We start from the raw sequence: 23,250 nt of genomic DNA on the forward strand, positions 1-23,250 counted from the left end.
TCTTAAAAGTGGCAGTACATCAAATGCCTCCACTTCCATCTTTTGCGGCTAGCTCAGATAATACTCAAGTACCACTTAAACCCATTTCCTTCTCTTACCCAGTGCTTTGCATGCTCAGCCCTCAGGGACCAAGAGGAGTTTCCAGTGTAGCATTAATGGGATTCTAATCGCGAGTCCAGTTACCACTAGCCTTTGAATATTGGTATCCCAACAGGAAATTACTTTCTTAACAGTTTCACATGGAGGAGCTCAGAATCACTTGTCCATTAGGTAACTGATAAAATTTAATTGGTAAATTATGAAATATGGGAGAGCTTTTAGAGTTTTGTGGCTGGAAAGGAAAGAGTTTGAATCTTTATGTTACAGTGTTGCTTCCCTTACTATGAGGGAAGCAACTGTTTCTTTATCTGGGCTTGAGTGGTTTGGGGAAGCATGGTTTTGAAATGTATATAGTGGGGGAATGGGCACATCTCTATTGATGAACTCAGTAGATGGAGTTAGTTGACTTTGGGGCCCAGTGGCCTTTACAATAAATGAATGGATGAATGAATGGATAAAAGCTTTAAGGAGTCAGAAGGCCAGGTTTCCTTCTCTTTTCCCATTTTAGATGTGTTTGAAACAGATGAGGACGGCTGAGATCTGAAGTTGGCCCACACAGTAGATGGTCCCTGCAAACCACCATGACTACATTAAGCTGGAAGGTTCCATCTGGAGTCCTCCTCTTGTACTTTCTCAGCACAGTAGTGACTCTGTTCTAACCCTGAGCCCTCCTCTTTACTTAGCTGCAATCTGTATCTTCCCCGGCCCCACACTTTGTGTCTTGCTAGTTTAGCTCAGTCCCTCTCAGAAGTCTTCTCAGAAGAGATTCATAAATCTCCAAACCCAGAGCACTCAACTGATATTTTTTGAGTCCCTCTATTGTGCCAAGGACTGTGGGGTTGAGAAATGAAAAGAACCTTCACTTGTCCTTTGCCTAATTGTGTCCTGCTCCATGACATCTTTACTTGGCTTAAAACTAACTTCACAGAGCAAAGTCTTGCTCTGATCATTAGTTTTTAGAGACATTGCTTAGTAGCTTACCTCCCATGGTAGGTAAGAATCCAGACGTCACAGCCCAATGGATCTTGAGATCCAGACAGCCTCTGGGCTTATTAGCTGTGTGCCTTTGAGCAAATGTCTGAAGCTTCCTGAGCCTAACTTGTTCTGGACAGTATGGCCTCTGGGAGGGTGAAATGAGATAATTTCTGTAAGAGTTTAAAGCAGTTCAGTAAATAATAGTAATTGTAGCAGACGTGGCAGCAGTTTTTCTAGAGTGGGAGATTAAATGAGGTAATCCTGTTTGGTGTTTAGCACAGTGCCTGGCATTTTTTTATTCTTTTTTTTTTTTTTAAATTTTTATTTATTTATGATAGTCACAGAGAGAGAGAGAGAGGCAGAGACACAGGCAGAGGGAGAAGCAGGCTCCATGCACTGGGAGCCTGATGTGGGATTCGATCCCGGGTCTCCAGGATCGCGCCCTGGGCCAAAGGCAGGCGCCAAACCGCTGCGCCACCCAGGGATCCCAGTGCCTGGCATTTAATAAGATCTCACACATAAGTCTTTTCTTCCTGGAGTTGTTGAGGGTTCCGTGAGGTAATCATCTAAAGTGGTCAGTTTTATCAGTTCTGAAATGAGGGAGCTGGACTTGATTGATGACCTAGCTCGTGATTTTGGTCTCTGAGGGAAGGAAGTGGGCCTTAGAAGTCTGTCTCCTGTAGCACTGTGCCTTGCCTAGAACATGCACTCAAATATTTTGTGATGGAAGGGTTGAGTTATATATTTTTAATTCTGGTTTTCTAGAGATGTCACTAAACAAAGGTGTGTTTCTGGAGTGTGAAAAAATGTCTTAGCATCTAGATTTGTTTGCGTGTGTGTGCTGCTTCCCTTGACACATCCGTTTAGAAAACCTGGTGTGGCCATTATAAGATCGAGGAAAAAGCCCCAGAATCACCCCTGTGGCTGTGGCAGCGGTCACTGCAGGTCTCAGAACGTGGGCCCTGGCCCATGGCCAGAAGCTTATCTGTGTGTCCGTAGGTTCTGATTCCGAACCTGATCAGTCCGGCCAGAGCCAGCTCAGGCTGATGAGATGATAGGAAGCCAGAGGCCTCCTCATGACCCTCTGGCCAGCACTGTAACCATTTCCCCCTGGGAACCCACAGAACAGCCATCCTCTTGTAAATCCATCCAGGTGGCCCGGCCTCTCCCTCTTGGGAAATGAATGAAAGTTACGGCCACTGTGAGTAATAGGGTAGCACTGGTTCGGAAGAATTGATTAGGGGAGCCTGGGTGGCTCAGTCCGTTGAGTATCCGACTTGTGGTTTACCCTCCGGTCATGATCTCAGGGCCCAGGGATCTAGCCCAGGGTTGGCTCCATGCTCAGCCAGGAGTCTGCTGGAAATTCTTTTTTCTCCTCCTCCCTCTCCCCTTCTTCTCCTTCCTCTGCAAGCGCGCGCGCACACACACACACACACACACACACACACACACACACACACAGTCTCTTTCTCTCTCTCTCCTGGTCTCTCAAATAAATAAATCATCTTTGAAAGAAAAAAAAAAGAATTGATTAAATAGAGGGCAGAAACATTTTCTAATCTTGCTCTGAATATAATAGGGGGATTAATTTTGGTTTTGCCCCCCCCCCTAAGTTTTCGGTTGTCTTCTTTCACTTCTGTTTCCCTTCTGAGTTACATCGATTTGAGGCATACTGATTGAGCATCTTCTCTATATCTGGTATTTGTATCTAGGCTCTGTCAGAACTTCAGAGGGAGGGCAACCCTGGGGTGGCTCAGTGGTTTAGTGCCACCTTCATCCCGGGGTGTGATCCTGGAGACCCGGGATTGAGTCCCACGTCGGGCTCCCTGCGTGGAGCCTGCTTCTCCCTCTGCCTGTGTCTCTGCCTCTCTCTCTCTCTCTCTCTGTCTCTCATGAATAAATAAAATAAAATCTTTAAAAAAAAAAAACTTCAGAGGGAGCGGGGATCTTGGGGAACCGGGAGGTGTGGGGCCTGAAGGGGAACCCGCTCAGGGCCAGTGCTCCTCCTCAGGCATCCCTCTCCTGTGGTTCTAGATGCTGTTTCCTAAAGAAATTTCCCTTGGGTTGATGTATTCCTCTCCAGCTCCCCCTACTTTTCTGCATATCTGACCACTCTTCTCTCCATGGTCTTTCTCCTTACCATGCTTAGATTCCAGCTTCTCCCAGCCCTCCCTGACCTCCCACCCCCTTCCCACCCCTGCCTCCTGTCTAGCTCCCAGCCACCCAGACAAGCAGTACGGACCCCAGTCTGCACTCTTCCACTTCACATTCACCCGCGTACAATGACTTCCGCCCCTCCTTTTCTATAACATTTACTCTTTAGAGTCCTCAGTCACCTTCTGACCCCCAAATCTGATGGACTCTTCATGCATTCATTCATTCATTCCACAGACACTTACTGAAACCTCACTCTGTGCTCTGAGCATCATTCCCACCGCTTGGGACCCATCAGAAAAAAAAAAAAATGAAGATTCTGCCCCCCCGTGCAGCCTGCATCTCAGTCCCAAGTTGCCTTGTTCTCCCTGAAGGTCTCCCCATGGTGAGCATGGACTCCTTGCTGCTCACTTTCCTTGGCTGCTGGGGCCCTTTGGGCTTCCTTTGGCCTCTGGCTGGTCTTCCTCAGTCCCCCCTACTAGTCCTGGACTTCTGCTGTTTCTTTCTTTCTTTTTTTTTTTTTTTTACTTCTGCTGTTTCTTGTTGATGATACCACCAGCTATGATATTTTTTAAAAAGATTTATTTATTTATTTTAGAGAGAGGGAGAAAGAGACAGCATGCACACGTAAGTGCTGGGAGGGGGGTGAGAGGGGCTGAGGGAGAGGGAGAGAGAACCTCTAAGCAGACTCTGTGCTAAGAGCAGGGTGTGGAGCCCCACATGGGGCTTGATCCCAAGACCCTGAGATCATGACCTGAGCCAAAATCAAGAGTCAGATGCTTAACCTACTGCATCACCTGCTGCCCCTACCATCAACAACATTTTGAGTAAATATCATAACACCTTGCATATATTTATTTATTTTTAAATATTTTATTTATTTATTTATTTTTAAATATTTTATTTATTTATTCATGATAGTCACAGAGAGAGAGACAGAGAGGCAGAGACACAGACAGAGACACAAACAGAGACACAGAGGGAGAAGCAGACTCCATGCAGAGAGCCCGATGTGGGATTCGATCCCGGGTCTCCAGGATCGCACCCCGGGCCAAAGGCAGGCGCCAGACCGCTGCGCCACCCAGGGATCCCACCTTGCATATTTTTAATAAAATTATGTTTGTGTATCTGCTCCCTGAGCATGACCTGAGCACCACTCTTGAGTACTTTTTCACCTTAATCTATTGCACCATCGAGTCTTTGGAAGATCGCCCATTGCTGTCTTGTGTCTGTGCTATTACCATCATCCAGGCCCGCATCATCCCTTCTAGCAGCCCCCTTCCTAAGCTTCTCGCATGGCCTGGCTTACCTCCCCTTCCCTAGCCCACTTTTCACACTCAGAGTGCAGTGTGCTCTCTGCTGTGCAAATCTCACTGTACTATCCCATTAAAAATTGTAGTTGGCTATCTCCTACATGTAGGAGAAGATCCACTTTTTATACCTGCCATAAAGGACCCTTCACAGGCCTGTTTCCTGCCAGCCCTCCAGCTGCATCACCTTGTACATACAGACCATTCATTTTTCCTGGGAATCCTATTTCCCCAACTTCTCTGCCTTAGTGCAAGTAGCCCCTTTTCTGTCTTCTCTTGGCCCATCTATTCGTTCAGGATACGGGTGATACAGAACCTCACTGGTGATGTTTTCCATGGGACAAGGTGGTTAGGGGGGAGCTCAGTCCCGTCAGGGGCCCTCCTCTGGTCTCCTGAACTGCTTGTGCATGCAGTAGTTTCCCCCATCTGTGTGGTCTTAATTATCCAAAGTCTGAGGCAGTGCAGAAGCAGGTGATCCTCAGACCAGCATTAGTAGCCTAATGCTAGGGCACAAGGCCCACATCATTCCCCTCACTTAATCTCATTACATAGGCATTTTATCATTTCACGTCATCACAAGAAGGAGGATGAGTACAAAACACTAAGATATTTTGAGAGAGACCTCATTCACATAACTCTTATCACATATTGTTATAATTGTTTTATTAGTTATTGCTGTTAATCTTTTATTGTACCTTATTTCTAAATTAATATCTATCCTGTGATGCCAGGCAGGGAGCTTGAGTCTCTCCTAGGCACTAGGGAGTCATGGGGGACTGTAGAACAAGGCCTGCGGTGCTTTAGGAAGATGGATCTGTCGTCTTTGCCAGTGTAGTCGGGAAATGGCAGAAAGAGCATTTGAGGATAGTCCTTTAATCTGCCCTCTGCAGGCTATGGCCTTAGTTCCTGCTCAGGGCGAACAGAGCGCTGGCTCAAACTGTGAAAGGAGCAGACCCACACCCCCACACCCGAGGCTGTTAGGGGGGCGTATTTCCTCTTTGCCTCCTACTTTGTATGTGTCTGTGTGTGGCTATGTCCTCCCCTCCGTCAGCTCTCACTGTGTGATTGTCTTGCATGGAGATTATCTGGGTTTCTTGGCCAGAGCTTAAGGTCGCTGATGTCCCAGGCAGTTCTGTTCCTTTTTGTGTTCCCCTGAAAGAGAGCTGCCCAGTAGGCCCTGGACAGGGGATACCTGGCCTCTTGGCTCTTGCTCCAAGGCCTGGATTTCTTAGCAAATGGGGTGTTGCACATCAAGCCTTGGATGAGGGTGCCTGCAGCCTCCTGTTAACCTCTGAGTTAATCAGCTAACCAGCTGTGAGTTCAGACTGGGGTCCAGCCTCTCCCTCTGATGCTTGGTTTTCGTCCCGGGCTATCTTTACCCTGTGTGAGGTCATACAGGCTCCTGGGGTGCTGAAAGGCTGGGCAGAGAAAAAGCATACCAATTTTTAGATATTATTTAAAACTCATTCTTTTCTTTATTCAAGATTTATTTATTTATTTGAGAGAGCATGAGTGGGAGGGGAAGAAGGAGAGAGAGAGACTGAGAATCCCAAGCAGATGCTGCGCTGAGTGTGGAGTATGACCCGGGGCTCGTTCCCACAACCCCGAGATCACTACCCTAGCCAAAACCAGCCATCCGTGCCCAACTGACTGTGCCACCCAGGTGCCCCTAAAATATTACTTCCTATTAGTAAAATGAGTTCTGTAGTAATGTATAGAGCAATTATCTTAGTGTGTGGCGTGGGTGGGAGGAGACAGAGAGGGAAATATCTTGGAATATGACATTATACCTAAATATTGACATTGGCCCAGATTTTATTAGGTTTACGGGTATGGAGAGATTGGTTGGTGGCACGGTGTGGGTAGTGTTTACCCCAGCCTATGCCTTTGGGGTTAGATTTGTGTTTTCTGTTTATCTGTAGCACATTTTTCTGGGAACTCTTGCCTTTTATGTGGTTATTTTCCTCTCTGCTTTGAAGATGATTTGGAATATCCCCTGTGAATATTATTTGCTGACAAATAGGGATATTTGAGTGCTAGATGTTTTTCATTAGCCTGGTTGGCCTTGATTTAATCCACTTGAATCAAATCATCATCATTAAGCTCTGTTCATCAGGTGCTCTCTCATTCAGGTGGTCCTTGACAGGTCTTTGTAGACTCATGCAAAACAAACTGGATGCGAGCCTAGAATGGAGGTATAATGAATGTCCCATAGGAGTAGGAGGCATTGTTGTAACACAGAGAATGGTAGGAAATAAAGGTGATGCAGAATCAAGGTGATGCACATAGCAAAGGCCTTGTGTGGAAGGGTATGGTTCTTACTGGTAAAATGGCCCACTTGCTGGGACCCATCATCTAATCTCTTTTACCTCTCAGTGGAGTAGGGGTGTGCAGAAATTGGGACAGCAGAGGTGATGCATCTGAAATTCCTACAGAATGGCTTACTTTAAAAACTCATTTATTTGCCTTTTAGTCCTGGTTGGCTCAGTTTAAATATGGGCAGTTTAAATATGGGCCTCCCTTCAGGAGCCCTGACACGAATAACTAGAGGAATCTGAAGGCTCCCTGGGGGAATCAGCCGTCAGCCCCCTGATAGAACTGGTTCATGGCCCCGGAGGTGGCTTCACTTCACTCCATCCCTGTGAACTCACAGTTCATTTTTCTATCAAGCTCTAATCCACATGCCTGGCTCTTCAGACAAAACATGGGGATCGACACACTGCTGTTCTGAGTAGGAAACTTTCCAGATGGTGGAGAATAATTAAAAATGGTTGCTGCAGATAGATCACTTTCTGTTCTCCTTTTCCTTCCCTGAGTGTAAACAAACAGGTGAAGGCAAAGTCACCTGGGCCCTGCCTGGCCCAGTTATCGCTGGGCTTTGGAGCGCCTGGGTAATCCTTTCATTTCCTGAAATACCAGGAAACGCCGTAAGTGCCTTGAAGATGATTCTCCCTGGCACCCACTCTTGACGATTGACAATGATTAGTGACTTGCTGTCGCAGACACATCCGTGACCATTCGAATTACCCCCTCTTTGTGTGTCTTGCTTTATGGAGCTCAAGCTTCTATAAAAACTGTGGTTGAGACGACACTGTGGCACTGGCGGGGACCCCTCTTCTGCAGTCTAGTCTGAAATGTTACCCAGTCTTCACTTGCAACCTGAAATCCCACACTCCAAAACCTCTTCATTTTCCTGTTTGGATTTTTAATCTTTATCTATTTGTTTAATATTTATATTGTCTCTTGGGATTACATTTAAAAATATTTTATTCAGACCAGTGTGTGTGTGTGTGTGTGTGTGTGTGTGTGTGTGTGTGTGTTAGGAATATCCACAATGTGGCCAGTAATTTGAACTCTGCCAATGTGGCATGAGAGAAATACATCTGAAGAACGGTGATTTTTAAGCGATTATTTTGTGTGCATACTTCTTTTTCTTTAGTTTTTTGCTTCCACAAGGAATGGTTTATGAATATGCCATGCTGTCCAAATGCAGGGAAAGCTACTGGAAAGGGGGTGAGGAGAGTGAAGTATGTAATCAAATAGGATACTAGAAATATTGATCTAGGGGTCTTTTTTGGGGGGCAGGTGAGGATATATATAATTAAGGCCTTGAGAGAAGAAATACATTTTATGAGAAAGTATATGTGCTATCTAAGGCTGTCTGTAAGGCACCTCGGAGGTCAACATATGCAAGCTTAGATTGCTTAAATAATACAGTCTTCTTGAAGTTATCATTCAGTTTCGTTGTAAAGGCAGTGGGGAAGAGCTGTCCCTAAGTCACCTCCTATTTTTCGGTATATAATTAACTTCCTAAATTGGGGATGGATAGCATGACAAATTCAATCTTCAGATGCATCTTTTTTTAAAAAACCCAACTTCAATGATTTTTAGAACTCTGTAAGTGACCCTTTCTAAATTCCTATTTATCCCAATAGAAAATTTATATCTTGGGCCTGATGTGTATAATAAAGCAGGTAGAATAATTTTATCATGGCCATTCTGATTATGGACTTTTCTCATAAATATTGTCATTTTTTACTCCAATAGAAAACTGTGATCGTGACTGTTAAGGGTGAGTCTGTTCAGCCTTGTGAACATGGGCTTTGTAGAAAATCTGTTGTGTGTGTATTTGTGTAGCTTTGCTAAATTCTTATATCAAGGCAGTTTTTCAAGTGAGAAAACCAGAATCTCTAGGTGTTGCTCAAAACCACACAGAAAGGTACTGTCAGAACTCTGCCTCCTGGTTTCAGACGCCCGGCCCTTCCAGCCAGCTCCTGGTCATCCAGAACGGAGAATTTCAGAGAGCCGGAGTGAAAAGCATCTTTGTTTCAGCTGTATCTGCCTTTTCTTGAGTGACAGAGGGGCTGCAAACCGGGTACATCGAGTCCCAGTCATGAAAACGTGCGTGCAGGTGACCAGCTGGCCTCCTGGGGTGCTCCCGAAGCAGGAGCCTCAGGGAAGAACCCTCCAGGAAAGAGGGGCTAAAAGACTCTTTATTTAAAAAAAAAAAAAAGTCTTCCCCACCAATTGGGCGTAACTTTCAAATGTTTTCCTGTCTGACTGAAATTTTCCTATCCACTGCCTCAGCAGAGAGATGCAAAATCACTTTTGGGAAAGTCTGGGTTGAGACCATTTGGCTTTCAGCAAGCCAGCTGAGCTGGGGGACCAGGATGTTTTGTTTGGTCCTCCTCTTGCTCCCCAGGAGGAGGGACCCTGTGCCCACTCTCCCCCTATGGGGTCAGGGTTCCCCACGTACTGCTCTGTGTGTTGTCCCCCTAGGTGGGAGTAGTGGTCGTGGGGCAGCAGCAGCCTTTGGAACAGAGCTGCTTCTGTGAAACAGGCCCCACACCCTCTCCCGTCCTCAGTGGCTCGTCTTCCAACCCAGCCCCTTCCAGGTGCCCATGTGTGGTTGTGTCTGCCAAGAAATGAAGAGAACCAGCCAGACCTGAGCATGAAATGTTCCCTAAGAGGAAAATGATGAGTCTGCTTTCATTGCATTTCTTCTCTCTTATCTTTGGTGCCTGGATATCCACTTGCATGGAATAGACAACAGTTCGGGGCATTCGGAAGCCCAGGTGCTCCTGGGGACCTGTGGCTGGCAGGCTGGCGGGTTAGCTCGTGAGGACTTGCTCCCTTGCTCTGTCAGATAGAAATGACACCCAGGTGCCATCTCCACAGGGTGGAGAAGCAGTAATATAGTTCAGACTTTGGGGATTAACTGCAGCAAGTTGTCAGTGTTGCTCTTGGGGATCGATGATAAGTGGGATCCAGAAATGATAGACTTTTGGAGCTGAGGGTGGAGAGAATCTCTCAGAACATCCATTCTACCTTAGTTGGCCTGATCCTTTCCACCTTATCTGTAAAATGGGAATATTACTAGTTTTTATCCTGTAGGGTAGTTGTGAGGATTCCATGAAATAATTTATGTAAAGCCCTTGGAACCATGCCAGGTGCCGACTAAGCGCTGGATAACTTTAACTGCCATAATTGTTGTTAATGGATGAAAACACTGGGGTCCAGAGAGGTAAAATACCTTGCCTGAGGTCACCCAGCTGCCCTGGAGCAGAAGTGGGACTGGAATCCAAGTCCAGTTTGCTTTGCCAGAAGCAGCTATTTGGCTGGCATCTGTGGTCTGGTTGCGACCAAGAGCTCAGAATCATGTGCCCCTAATAGAATATGGCATGTGGAATGGTTTTAGTTTTGTTATGGCTACACAAGCATGCTCAATGTCACTGCCTTTGTGCATGATGCTCTGTTTTAGTTAAAAGTTCAGTGAAGCTTTCTGTGTGTGTGCGTGCGTGCGTGCGCACGTGTGCACGTGTGTGTGTGTGTGTGTGTGTGTGTGTGTGTGTTTGAGAGAGACGGAGGGAGGGAGATGTGGTTCCTCCTACATAATTTAGTGTTCTCCTTTTGCATTAGTGTGTTAGCACGTTTTCACTTTTAACCTTTCACCCACTGAGCCTGGCATTTAAAATGCTATTAAACTCAATAATGTTTCCTATAAACAGCCTTAGAGGGATGGGAAATAATTGGAATGACATTTTTAATAGGCTCCTGTTTCTCAGCCCTGTGTGCTGTCTGAACCCAATGAGAACTTGCAGAGAGGAGCTTGTTAGTTGTTTTGTCCTTGCTCTGAGGTTGGCGGAAGGTTATGGAGTGAGGTTTTGGGGTGCCAAAGGACCTTTTAAAGCACAGAGAGTGGTTTTTATGCTGGAGAAGTGGAACTGCCTTTTTTTTTTTTTTGAGTAGTCTTTTTGTTTTTTAAATTAACAAACATGGTGAATGAAGGAGCAGATCACTCCTTCCTCCTTCAGATGGCTTCAAGAAAAAGCATAGAGCCAAATTTCTGGCCACGCTTAGCCAATGAGAAGGACTTCCTGGACTGCATTTTTGTGGATCAGCTTTGTTCCTTACTCCTTCTCTTTGCCTTCAGTAGATATTTTTTGGTCCTCTCCTGCTTCTGTCTTACATTGTCATTCTGTGTTCTGTGCCACATATCCTAAATTTGTTTTGGAAACAGATTTTTCAAGAATCAAATTGAACGTGCCTTTTCTGTCTATAAAGTTCTGAGGTCTTGGGAGGCCACTGTATGTGTGTGGGCCCCACGTTTATCTTCATCTATAAAATAAGGAAAGAAGACATGAGCTTGCTTAGACATAGTAAAATGGGAACAAGCAGGGCTGCCTACAAAGAAAGGTGCATGGCTTAGAATGGCTTCTCCTGCTGCTACCCAGGGCTTAGGGATGGAAAAACACTGGAATTTTGTGTTTTTGCCTTAATCAAAGTGCTAGATCCTATTCTCTGAGAATCGTGTTCAGAAAACATTTGTTAAGCATTCATCTGTAGTTACTATGATGGCTGTTTGCAGTATTAGTTCATCAAATAGGTATTTATGAGTTACCCTACTACAGGCCTAGCCACTGGGGACCCCAGGGAGGGAGCGAGGACATGGATAAGAGTATAAATGTGGGCAGTTGTTAGGCTGGGGGTCAGCTAACTGAGCACAATCCTGGCTACCCTGTTTAATTGTTGTTTTTATTTAACAAGTGCTTGCTGAATGCTGGCTGTGTCCAAGGCACTGTTTCAGGCTATCGATTGAAGATAACCAAGACAAGTAAGATCCCCACTTTCCTAGACCTTCTATTCCAGTGAAGGAAGAGTTTAAAAACAAGTAAAGATATACCCTATTAAGTTGTCCCCTTACAACAGGTAAGGGTAAATTTTATGGTCTGTAAATTATATCTCAAAAAGGTGTTAAAAAAAAGAAAAAATCTTGGCCCTCATAGAGCTGGCAGTCAGGTTTGCCCCAACACAGTTGATCCTCATTCTTCACACATTTTGCGTCTGCCGTTGCTCCTACTTGCTAAAATTTATTTGTAAGTCTAAAATCAACACTCAGCAGTTCTGCAGTCACTTGTGGACATGCACATAGCAGTGGAAAATTTGAGTCACCCAATGAGCACGGCTCTAGCTGAAGTCAAACAAGTTTGACTTCTAGTTTCAGCTTTCCTGCTGTAAGCAAGTGTCTTCTTTGTGGTTTCTGTAGTACCACATCTCTTTTGCATTTTTGTGTGTTTTGTTGCTGATTTTGGTGTTTAAAATGGTCCTTACCCCGGGTGCTCAAGTGCTGTCTATCGTTCATAAGCACAAGAAGGCTCTGATGTGCCTCACAGAGGACATACGTGTGTCAGATAAGCTTCCTTAGGCATGAATTATAGTGCTGTTGGCCATGAGTTCAGTGTTCATGTTTCAGCAATATATATTAAATACAGCATCTTTAAACAAAAACACACATAATCAAGGTTGTATATTGATTGGCTGATGGAAATATTTGTGACCAGAGATTGTAGGTACCTAACTCTGTATTTCCCCTGAGAGCAGTGGTCCAGTGTCACACTGTATCTGCAGTGACTTCATTGAACACAACTACTCTGAGTAAGAAGAATTGACTGTATCTTCAGGACTAGGGAAAGAATGTATGTACAGCCCATATACCAAATGTCTATCTTCCTCAAAGAAAAAACAGGATGATTCTTTGAGTAGTTAGAGTAGTGGACTCTAGACATTTATATACACTCTCAGATCCTGTTTTATTTAGCTGAGCTTTTTGGTGTCAAATATTAGTTCCAAAGGAACATACTAATGAAAAGTACTAGAATGTGTAAGGAAGTTTTTATTATATAACCAGTTATTTGTATGTTGGCATTAGCGAACAAAAGTTGACCTACACATTTTCCATGTAGCTAACTATATACTTCAAATACTTTGATGTATGTTGCATAGATTTGTAACTTGGTCTACGACATACTACAATAATTATTTCATTAACAGAGCTAAAAATATGATTTAAATGTTATTTATAAGGTGTAGCTCTTTTTAAATTTTTCACTCTCTCATCCCTTGTGTCAAATTATATAAACACAGTTCAAGTTATGATGTCAAAATAAAAAGAAATAAATTCCAAATGGATACACGCATAGGAAAAGCTCTCAGAGAACTGGCATCAAATATGTGGAAGGAGATGTGAATACCAGCTGCAGAAGGGAGGAAAGCAAAGAACATAGAGGGGATTTAGGTTTTTTTTTTGTTTGTTTGTTTGTTTGTTTGTTTTTTTTTAAATTTTTTTTTATTAATTTATGATAGTCACAGAGGGAGAGAGAGAGAGAGGCAGAGACACAGGCAGAGGGCGAAGCAGGCTCCATGCACCGGGAGCCTGATGTGGGACTCGATCCCGGGTCTCCAGGATCGCGCCCTGGGCCAAAGGCAGGCGCCAAACCGCTGCGCCACCCAGGGATCCCGGATTTAGGTTTTTATGTATTTCTCAATTGTTCAGTTTTTCAAAGTATTTGTGTTTCTTTTGAAGTTAAAAACGTACTCAAGACACATTTTTAAACAAAGATTTATTTATTTGATAGAGACACACAGAGAGAGGCAGAGACATAGGCAGAGGGAGAAGTAGGCTCCCTGAGGGGAGACCGAATGGGGGCTTGATCCCAGGACCCCAGGATCATGACCTGAGCTGAAGGCAGATAGATGCTCAACCACTGAGCCACCCAGGTGCCCCAAGACATGAATTAATTAAATAAATTCTATGAAGGGCACAGGAAAAGTTCCAAGACAGAGACTGGCCTAGTAGTCACTGAGAAGTTGGTGAGGACTAGTCTCTGCACGAGTGGCTTGCAGACGTGCTTGCACATGGGAACGCTCCGGGGAGCTTGGGGACATGCCGATGCCCCAGGGGATCAGGTTTAATGGGCTGGGGTGACCCAGACATAAAGATTTTTTTTTATTTTTATTTTTTAAAGATTTATTTATTTATTCATGATAGACATAGAAAGAGAGAGAGGCAGAGACACAGGCAGAGGGAGAAGCAGGCTCCATGCCGGGAGCCTGATGCGAGATGCGATCCCAGGACTCCAGGATTGTGCCCTGGGCCAAAGGCAGGCGCCAAACCTCTGAGCCACCCAGGGATCCCCAACTGCTGAGCCACCCAGGGATAAAGATTTTAAAAGCTTGCCCAGGGATTCAAATCCACGAGCTAGAGTTGGACACCAGGACTCTACACACAGAACTATATTACAGAAGTAGACTCTGGCCAGCTTAAGGAGGCTCTCTAGGGGGTTCACACAATTGATGGGAGCCTGGGGCACCCTAGGGCAGGGCTGTGGGCACTGCAGAGGAAGAACCTGAGTAGGTATACGGCACTGACCAGCATGTTCCTCCATTCCTGCCCCAAATTCAGAGTCTAGGATAAGGTGTCTGATTGGCTGGTCTTCTGTCCTGGCGAGAGGACCTGGCCCCATCATCATTCCAGGAGGAAGCTGGTCATCAGAGTAACCACTTCCCTCAAACACATGCACATGTGTGCACACGTGTGCGCACACGTGTGCATATACCTAGCTGGGGAGAAGGGGAGAGGTGTTTCCCCAGGAAATGCTGGTGCCTTCAGGAAGCAGGTCAGCCAAAACCTCATGGGGGCCCACTCTGCCCCATGAACTTGAAAGATGGGTATGTTTTCCCGGATGAAACTGAATGGAAATCTGTGCCTGGAACATGTGCAGTGTTTGGCAAATACTTTCTTCCTGCCTGCCTGCCTTTCCCCTCTCTTCTCTTTTCCATTGCCACTGGCTTCCATGTCTTCTCTCTTGGGGATATCAGCCTGAGGAGACAAGGGTTACCCTCAAAGGAGTCATGGTGGACAGTAGAGAGTCAGGCAGTTGGGTCAAGGGTGACCAATGTGAGTGGCATTCAGGAGGGGACACCACTGTGGCTGGAGTGGTTGTAGTGTGGCTTCATGCTGGTGTGGGTGCAGGTGGTTTAGCAGCCAGATGGTGTCAACGAGAAGGCCGTGGTGACAGCGAGGTGATGATGAGTATAGCCAGAGTGACAGCAGTGGGTCAGCTCCTGCTGAAGAGTAGGCAACAAAAGAGTTGAGTGAAGCAAGCCAGCACAGACTCGGCTTTTGGTTTTCTATCTTGTCCATTGAGTAGTAACTGAGCCCTTCCTGTGTTAGTCCCTTTGTGCAAGGAGTGGCACCTGAGAAGTCCAAGGAGTAGACAGAAAGGGTGGCATGGGGGCCATGGTACAGGACGCTTTCCATGGAAGGAGGCGTCACACCCTATGAGCAGTTAGGGAAGGCTTCGTGGAGGGCCACGGGTGAGCTGGGTTATGATGGATAAATGCGATTCTGATCAATAGATTTTGATTGTGTGTGTGTGTGTGTGTGTGTGTGTGAGAGAGAGAGAGAGAGAGAGAGAGAGAGAGAGAAGTAGGATACAAAATGAGAGGAGCTAAAACCCCCAAAGGAAATAGTGAGCAGCATGTTTCAGCTCAAACACTGTCCATCTGTTCTAAAGGAATACAGGCAATTGGGCTAGAAGGGAGGCTGGGAGCCCCCTGAGGAAGGTCTTGTGGATCACCAGTAGTAAGGTTTTGGGCTGGAGGTGGGGGGAGACCTATGTGTTTGGATAGGGCTTTGTGTTTTCCAGAGCGCCTTCTTACCCTCAGTCCCATTTGACTTTTTCCCTGTGAGCGTGACTGAACATGTCCCAGACGACAGCACAAACACATGAGAAGGCTCACACATCGCTGTGTACAAAGGGCAAATGACACCTCGCTGCAGAGAAATAGGGTTGTTGACAAGGGCAAGTGGCCGAGGATGGTCACCTCTAACTGGGTGTGTTGGGAGTCCACCCGGGGAGGGTCTGCGGTGTGTCATTCGCTTGGTTCCACACTGCTGTGGTCGTGGCCAGTATGTTCCCCCCACACCCACAGTACAGCCTGCACACCTTTTTGTTTAGAGGAGAACCGGTGAGTGTATTGCTGAGGTGTATCCAGGGGCCTCCTGGAGAAGGCCTGGGTCTGGGCCTCCTCCTCACCTGGCCTCCTCCCCTGCTTCTGAACATGTGGGTGGTGCTTCTCAGCCCCACCTGTACATCAGAAACATCTGGGGAGCTGGACCTCACTGGCAGCTGGGCCAGTGCCACCCAGACCCACTGGGGTGCTACACATGTCTCCAATCTTGTGGACAGGGAGACTGAGGCCCGGCGTGTCAGATTACACACCTAGCAAATGGCAGAGGCAGCCTTTGAATCCAGGTAGCTGGTCCTTAAATCCAAGCCTTGAACCCCTACATTTGGTCCCCTCTTCCCTGCAGGCTGAATTGCCAGAGTCTGGATTTGGCTCTTGCTAGCCAGGTGACAGCCATGGACTTGGCCCAGCACAAGTGAGATTTTCAAGGCAGCTTTCGAAATAAACAAGCCAGCAGCATGGGCTGTTCTGTCTTGCCCCGTGCCCCCCAGCACAGCAGATGTGAAATTAGCAGCTGCAGGGCTCTGTTTCTGAAGCTCAGGGGTAGACTTTCAGGGCTGCTGTCCAGTGTGCAGTTAACCGGCTTGCCGGGGAAATGTTAACCAGGTCGAAGCTTCTTAAAATCTTGAGTCCTCATTTTCTACCAGGTTCTGTCCTCCACAGGGCCAGGTGCCTAGGACTAACTTCCTAAATACTTGAATGGTGGCCTCAGCTTGGGAGCACTTGGCTTGGTTTCATCTGCAGCAGTACAAGTCTAGATACCACCCAGGGACCAGCATTGTTTTGTTTGTTTGTTTGTTTGTTTGTGTAGGTATTGGGAGGCATGTCATTAAAGAAACGTGGGGCGGGACGCCTGGGTGGCTCAGTGGTTGGGCGTCTGCCTCTGGCTCAGGTTGGGATTCCGAGGCCCGGGATTGAGTCCTGCATCGAGCTCCCCACAGGGAGCCTGCTTCTCCCTCTGCCTGTGTCTCTGCCTCCCTTTATGTGTCTCTCATGAATAAATAAATAAATCTTTAAAAGAAGAAAAGAAACATGGGGAAACAAACAAACAAATGAGGCTGACTCCTCATTAGGTAGAAACCTTTGTGGGACAGGTCTGTGGGTCTGAGATGCAAAAGGGAAGGGCACCCGGGGCTGGTAGCAGGACTACTTGTTTTTTTTTTTTTTTTTTTAATTGATGTGACCCAGAAGCAAAATTGGAATGTTTTTCCTTTATTTTACAGGTCACCGCCAAGACTGCCTTCCTATTTATTTTACCTCAGTATAACATTAGCGTGCCTACAGCAGGTAAGAAAAGCACGAGTCTCTGTCTTGCCCTCGTCCCGTTAACACTGAAGGACTCAAAAAACTTCCTTGTCCTGTGTCCATGCATGATCTTTTTAGATATCAGAGCTCAGCCTGCCGCATCGTAGCCCTGCTAAGAGACAGCCTGGGGCCATGTGAGGCCCTTGGCCCATGGTTCGGCCTCTCGGGGTTCCCAGGCCCCACCGTCAGGAACCAGGCACTGCACCTCTCTTTCAGTTGCAGAGCGCTGGGCATCCTCTTAATGAATAAGGGAGGAATTTTTGTTTGCTGATTCTAGTTCATTCTTTAGTACAGAGGTGAATCATCTTGACTTCAAAGTGAGAGTCTCCCCTTTGCCTCACTCTCCCAGGGACTAGCTGAAGGGTTCTGGGGGCAGAGCCCTTAACCCATGGCCTGCAGAGGACGCAGTCCCTGTAGCCAGACTCAGGGGAAGCGGTGCTTGGGGGGCCGCCAGTCAGTTCCTACATCTGAGACTCAAGCTGAGGTGTGTTAGCAAGAGAGGAGGAGAACTCTGGGCTCATGAGAGAAGAGACAGGAACTGCCATGGCCAGGGCAGGTGGTCAGGAGACAAGACCAATGCTTGCTCATCCCCAAGCGCCCTCCGGCCCTGGCAGGCACAGTGGGTTTCTGTGCCCAGTGCCATGTGGCCCAAGGTCTGGTTCTGTCTTCTCCATTCCTGCCCCTCCGCTCTTTTTTAAAAGACTGAAGTAAAATTGGGATGCCTGTGTGGCTCAGTAGTTGAGCGTCTGCCTTCGGCTCAGGGTGTGATCCTGGAGTTCCTGGATGAGTCCCTCGTCGGGCTCCCCACAGGGAGCCTGCTTCTCCCTCTGCCTGTGTCTTTGCCTCTCTCTCTCTCTCTCTGTGTGTGTGTGTCTCCCATGAATGAATAAATAAAATCTTAAAGAAAAACATAAAAATAATAAAAAATAAAATTGAAGTAAAGTCAACACATTGACAGTACATTAGCTACTCCTGTCTCTTGAAAATCCTAGTAACTAAGGCACCTCTAGATCAAATGCGGCTCATTTAATTATCTTTTTAAAAAGATGTATTTATTTTAGAGAGCAAGAGAGTGTGTGTGAGCAGGGGGAGGGGCAGAGGGAGAGGAAGAGAGAGGATCCTCAGGCAGACTCTATGCTGAGCACAGAGCCCAACATGGGGCTTGATCCCAGGACCCTGAGATCATGACCTGAGCCAAAATCAGGAGTCAGATGCTTGACCCACTGAGCCACCCAGGCGTTCCTTTCTTTTTCTGTTTTTAAAAAAAATTGTGATAAAATACACATAACATACAATTTAGCATCTTAATGCTTTTCAAGCATACAGTTCAGGGGCGTTACGCACATTCACACTGTTGTGCAACCATCACCACCACCCTTCTCCAGAACTCTCTTCAAAACTGAAACTCTGAGCTCATTAAACAGTAACTCCCCACCCTACCCCCATCCCCAGCCCCTGGCAACTATGGTGCTGCTTACTACTGCCTCTATGAGTTTGACTATTCTAGGTAGCTTATGTAGGTGGAATCATACAGTATTTGTCTTCTTGTGTCTAGTTAAAGTTTATATTTGTCTATAAACATTTTTCAATATGCATTTGTGTGATACATGACCCTCAGAGGAAATTTATAAAATGCAGATAAGCATAGGAAGATAAAAATCACACGATACCACCACCCAACTAACCACTCCAGTTAGTATTGATTCATAATGATCCACTATTTTTGCTCTTAGTATATGATGAGCCTTTTTTTCCATGCCATTAATTATTATTCTTTTCAATAAGATATTTTGGAAAGTTATAGTGTGTTTCTTAATAGGGATTACCACAAATTATCTATTCAATCCCATATTATTGGATATTTAAGTTTCCAGTTTATGTTGTAAACAGTGCTACAGTAAACATTCTTGGGACTAAATTTTTACATGCATTTATGGTTATTTTCTCAGGATAAATTCCTATTACTGGAATTTCTGGGTCAAGTACTATGTATATTTTAAAGGTTTTATATATGCATTGCCAAAATATCTTCTGTCATCTAATTCTTATGACCCATAAATTCTAAGTTTTTAAGTTTTTTTGCAAATTTAAAATGGACAGGCTTTTTAAAATGTCAGAATGCCAGTGTATTAGTTTATAAAGAGAGGTCCAGCTATTGAATATTGTGTTGATATTTTCATTGCATTTCTCCCTGAAGTCAGTTTATATGGGATGCAAGATCATAACCCAACACTGCTTTATTAATTTACCATGAGAAAGTGTTGTCCTGGGGGCTGCAGCAGCTGATATGCATGTGACCAGGGCATGCTTTTATTATAGGAAGGGCCTCTGAGATACTGTGGGTTCGGTTCCAAACCATTGTCATAAAATGAATAGTGCAGTAAAGCAAGTCAGATGAATTTTTTGGTTTCCTGGTGCATATGAAAGTTATGTCTACACTCTCCTGTAGCCTGTTAAGTGTGCAATAGCATTATACCTAAAAAGCAGAGTAGACACCTTGAATAAAAAGTAGTTTATTGCTAAAAAATGCTAACCATCTTCTGAGCTTTTAGTGAGTTGTAATCTCTGATCACAGATGGCCATTGCAAGCATAATCATAATGAATAACTTGGAAATATTTTAAGAACTACCAAAATGTGACACAGAGACAAGTGAGCAAATGCTGTTGGAAAAAAATGGCACCGATACACTTGCTTGACACAGGGTTGCTGTCAGGCCTTTGGTTTGTAAAAAAAAAATGCAGTGTCTGCAAAGTGCAGTAAAGTGAAATGCAAAAAATTGAGATATGCCTGTGTTTGTAAAGCCAGATCATGAGCAGAGGGTTAATTTTTGAGTTTGCAGCTTTCCCAGAGAAATTAGGAGACAAGTGATATCCTAAGAGAAATCCATCTCCAGCTGGGATGAGAAGGTAGACTTCATGCTCCAGAGCTGAACCTGGAACCTCTGAGCATAAGAGCTTCCCACTAGGGTTTGGAAGTATGCCACTATTGATCATATCATGCTCTCATTTGGTTTTTCGGTTTTTGTTTTTAAAAATGTTTATTTGAGAGAGAGAGGGAGAGGGAGAAGGAGAGAGAGAATGAGAGGCAGGGAAAGGGGCAGAGGAAGAGGAAGAGAGAATCCTTAACCAAACTCCCGGCTGAGTGTGGAACCCGAGTTGGGGCTCGGTCCCAGGACCGTGGGATCATGACCTGAGCTGAAATCAAGAGTCGGACTCCTAACCAACTGAACCGCCCAGGCACCCCTCATTTATTTGTTTTAAATAACTAATTGATCAATCCAGACAAATGTTCATGTGCCTCCTGTGCTCCAAGCACAGGTGTTACGTAATTTATAAAACAGGTCTGATTTCTTTCTTCCTTTTTTAGAAGAAATTATTGTTTTAAGATTATTAAAAATCAATCTGGGAGGGGTATGACTTATTTATAGATGAGCAAAGAGGTAAGAATTATGTCTGAGTTCTCCAAAACTATGAATAAGCAAGAAGAGAGTGAAGTGAAATAAAGTTTTTAATTTTAATTTTCAACTTTAATTTTTCAATTTCTTTTACTTGGGTACAGTTGACATTGAATGCTACATTAATTTCAGGTGTACAACATGGTGATTTGACAAGTTTATACATTGTGCTAGGCTCATCACAGGTGTGGTGCCACGTGTCACCATTCAGTGCTGTTACAATATCACTGACTGTATTCTCTTTGCTGTGCCTTTTATTTCCATGACTTATTCATTCTGTAACTAGAGGCCTGTGTCTCCCCTTCCCCTTTATCCGTTTTGCCCCATACTCTTCCCTTCTCCATTCTGGCAGCCATCAGAGAACAATACAGTTTGTTCTCTGTATTTATAGATCTGATTCTCCCTTTTCTCTCCCCTTCTTCTTCCTTCTTCCTTCCTCCTTCTTTTTCTTTCTTTTCTGTAGGCTCCTTGCCCAATGTGGAGCCCAGCATGGGGCATGAATTTAAAACTCTGAGAGCAAGACTTGAGCTGAGGTCAAGAAGCAGATGCTTAACCAGCTGAGCCACCCAGGAGCCCTTGATTCTGCTTTTCGTTTATTCATTTGCTTTGTTTTTTAGATTACACATATCAGTGAAATCATATGGTATTTGTCTTTCTCTGACTTACTTCACTTAACGTAGTACCCTCCAAGTCTGTCCTTGTTGTTGTAAATGGCAAGATCTCATTTTTCTTTTTATGGCTGCATGGTATTCTGTTCTCTCTTATATTCTGTTTATGTATATATTCACCACATCTTTCTTATCCCTTCACCTATGGATGAACATTTTGGTTGCTTCCATGTCTTGGCTATTATAAATAATGCTGTAATAAACATAGGGGTACATATATGTGTTATTTTTGAGTGTTTTCATGTTCTTTAGGGAAATCTCCAGTAGTAGAATTATTGGATCATATGGTATATTTATTTTTAATTTTTTGAGGATCCTCCATGCTGTTTTCCACAGTGGTCGGACCAATTTACATTCCCACCAACAGTGCACATGGGTTCCCTCTTCTCCACATCCTTACCAATACCTGTTATTTTTCACCATTCTGACAATGGTGATGTATTCTCTCATTGTTCTGATTTGCATTTCCCTGATGTTTAGTGATGTTGAGCTACTTACCACGTGTCTGTTGGCCATGTGTATATCTTCTTTGGAAACATGTCTATTCAGGTTCTCTATCCAGTTTTAATTGGATTATTTGATTTTTTTGGCATGGAGTTGTAGGAATTCTTTACGTATTTTGGATATTGACCCCTTACCAAATAGATCATTTGCAAGTATCTTTTCCCATTCTGTAGGTCGCCTTTTTGTTTTGTTGACGCTTTGGTGTGCAGAAGCCTTTTATTTTGATACAGTCCCAAGAGTTTGCTTTTATTTCTCTTGCCTTAGGAGACCTATCTAGAAAAATGTTGCTATAGCACATGTCAGTGAAATTATTGCCTGTGTTCTCCTCTTGGATTTTCATGGTTTCAGGTCTCCATTTAGGTCTTTAATCCATTTTGAGTTTATTTTTGTGATGTGAGGAAGTGGTCCAGTTTCATTTTCATTCTTTTGCATATGTCTGTCCAGTTTTCTCAGCACCACTTATTGAAGAGATGGTCTTGCCTCCATCGAATATACTTGCCTCCTTTGTCATAGCTTAATTGACCATATAAGCATAGGTTTATTTCTGGGCTCTCTATTCTGTTCTATTGATCTGTGTGTCTATTTTTTTTTTTTTGTTCACAAAACATGTCTGATTTTTTACTCCTAGAGCTCCTCATTTATTAGGGGAGGATAGATAATAAACAAGTAAACATTAAAAAATTACAGTTGTGGTAGGGGTAGTGAAGGGAATAGACAAGCTTATGTGTGATAAGGAAAAATGAAAAAGTAAGGACAGAGATGTCGCCAAGAAGCTGACATTGGAGCTAAATATGTGTGGCAAATTGTGTTGGGGACATAGGGAGAGGGTCCAGGCAGAAGAAAGAATGTTCCAGGCACAGGGATTAGCATGTGTGAAGGCCTCAAGTGAGAAACAAATATCTTGGCACATTCTAGTGACTGAACAAAGGCCAGTGTGCCTGGAGCCAGCTGGGTTTGGCATCTTTCTAGGGTGGGGTTATTGAATTCTGTTCCTGGCATCGTCCTCCAGGCCTGGGTAAAGGTGAAGGTACATTATAATCCATACTGAAATGAGGAGGATTCAGTTACATTAGAACGAGAGGATAAAGTATTGTTAAGTAGCCTATCTCTTGTTTAAATCTTGCCATTTGGGGCTATTCGAAATATGACAAGCAAATAATCAAGAGAGGCAGTGAAATCGGAATAGCCTGCTTCATTTTGTATTGGGCCTCCTTAAGCACCAGCTCGGTATGGTCATGTTTGGTTTGTAAGTATGAGAGGAAAGCAAACTTTTCATGGGAAAACAGCAGTTCACAATAATGGGTCTGTTAAGGTTGTGATTTTTTAGAACCCTCCTCCCAAATCTCTTTAAGGCTGAGCTGAGGGTGCTTGGGCACGTATCCTTTTTGCATAACCTGGGTAAATTCTGATTTCTAAGGTTTCTTCTTTAAATCCTCTGTAACTGGCTCAATTCATCATTTATCTATTTA

At 44.7% G+C, this 23,250-nt stretch overlaps 1 protein-coding gene across 2 annotated transcripts in view; it reads left to right on the top strand.

Moving 5' to 3' along the window:
• TRAM2 (translocation associated membrane protein 2) overlaps positions 1-23,250 on the top strand; it is a 78,990-nt gene that overhangs the window by 26,279 nt on the left and 29,461 nt on the right. For both annotated transcript variants that reach the window (XM_041756104.1, XM_041756114.1), the window contains one exon: positions 17,072-17,135. In XM_041756104.1, coding sequence (XP_041612038.1) covers positions 17,072-17,135 — 64 coding nt within the window. The remainder of the gene's footprint in view (positions 1-17,071; positions 17,136-23,250) is intronic.

This window comes from Vulpes lagopus, chromosome 1 (assembly GCF_018345385.1).
Source record: "Vulpes lagopus strain Blue_001 chromosome 1, ASM1834538v1, whole genome shotgun sequence".
Taxonomy (NCBI): Eukaryota; Metazoa; Chordata; class Mammalia; order Carnivora; family Canidae; genus Vulpes; species Vulpes lagopus.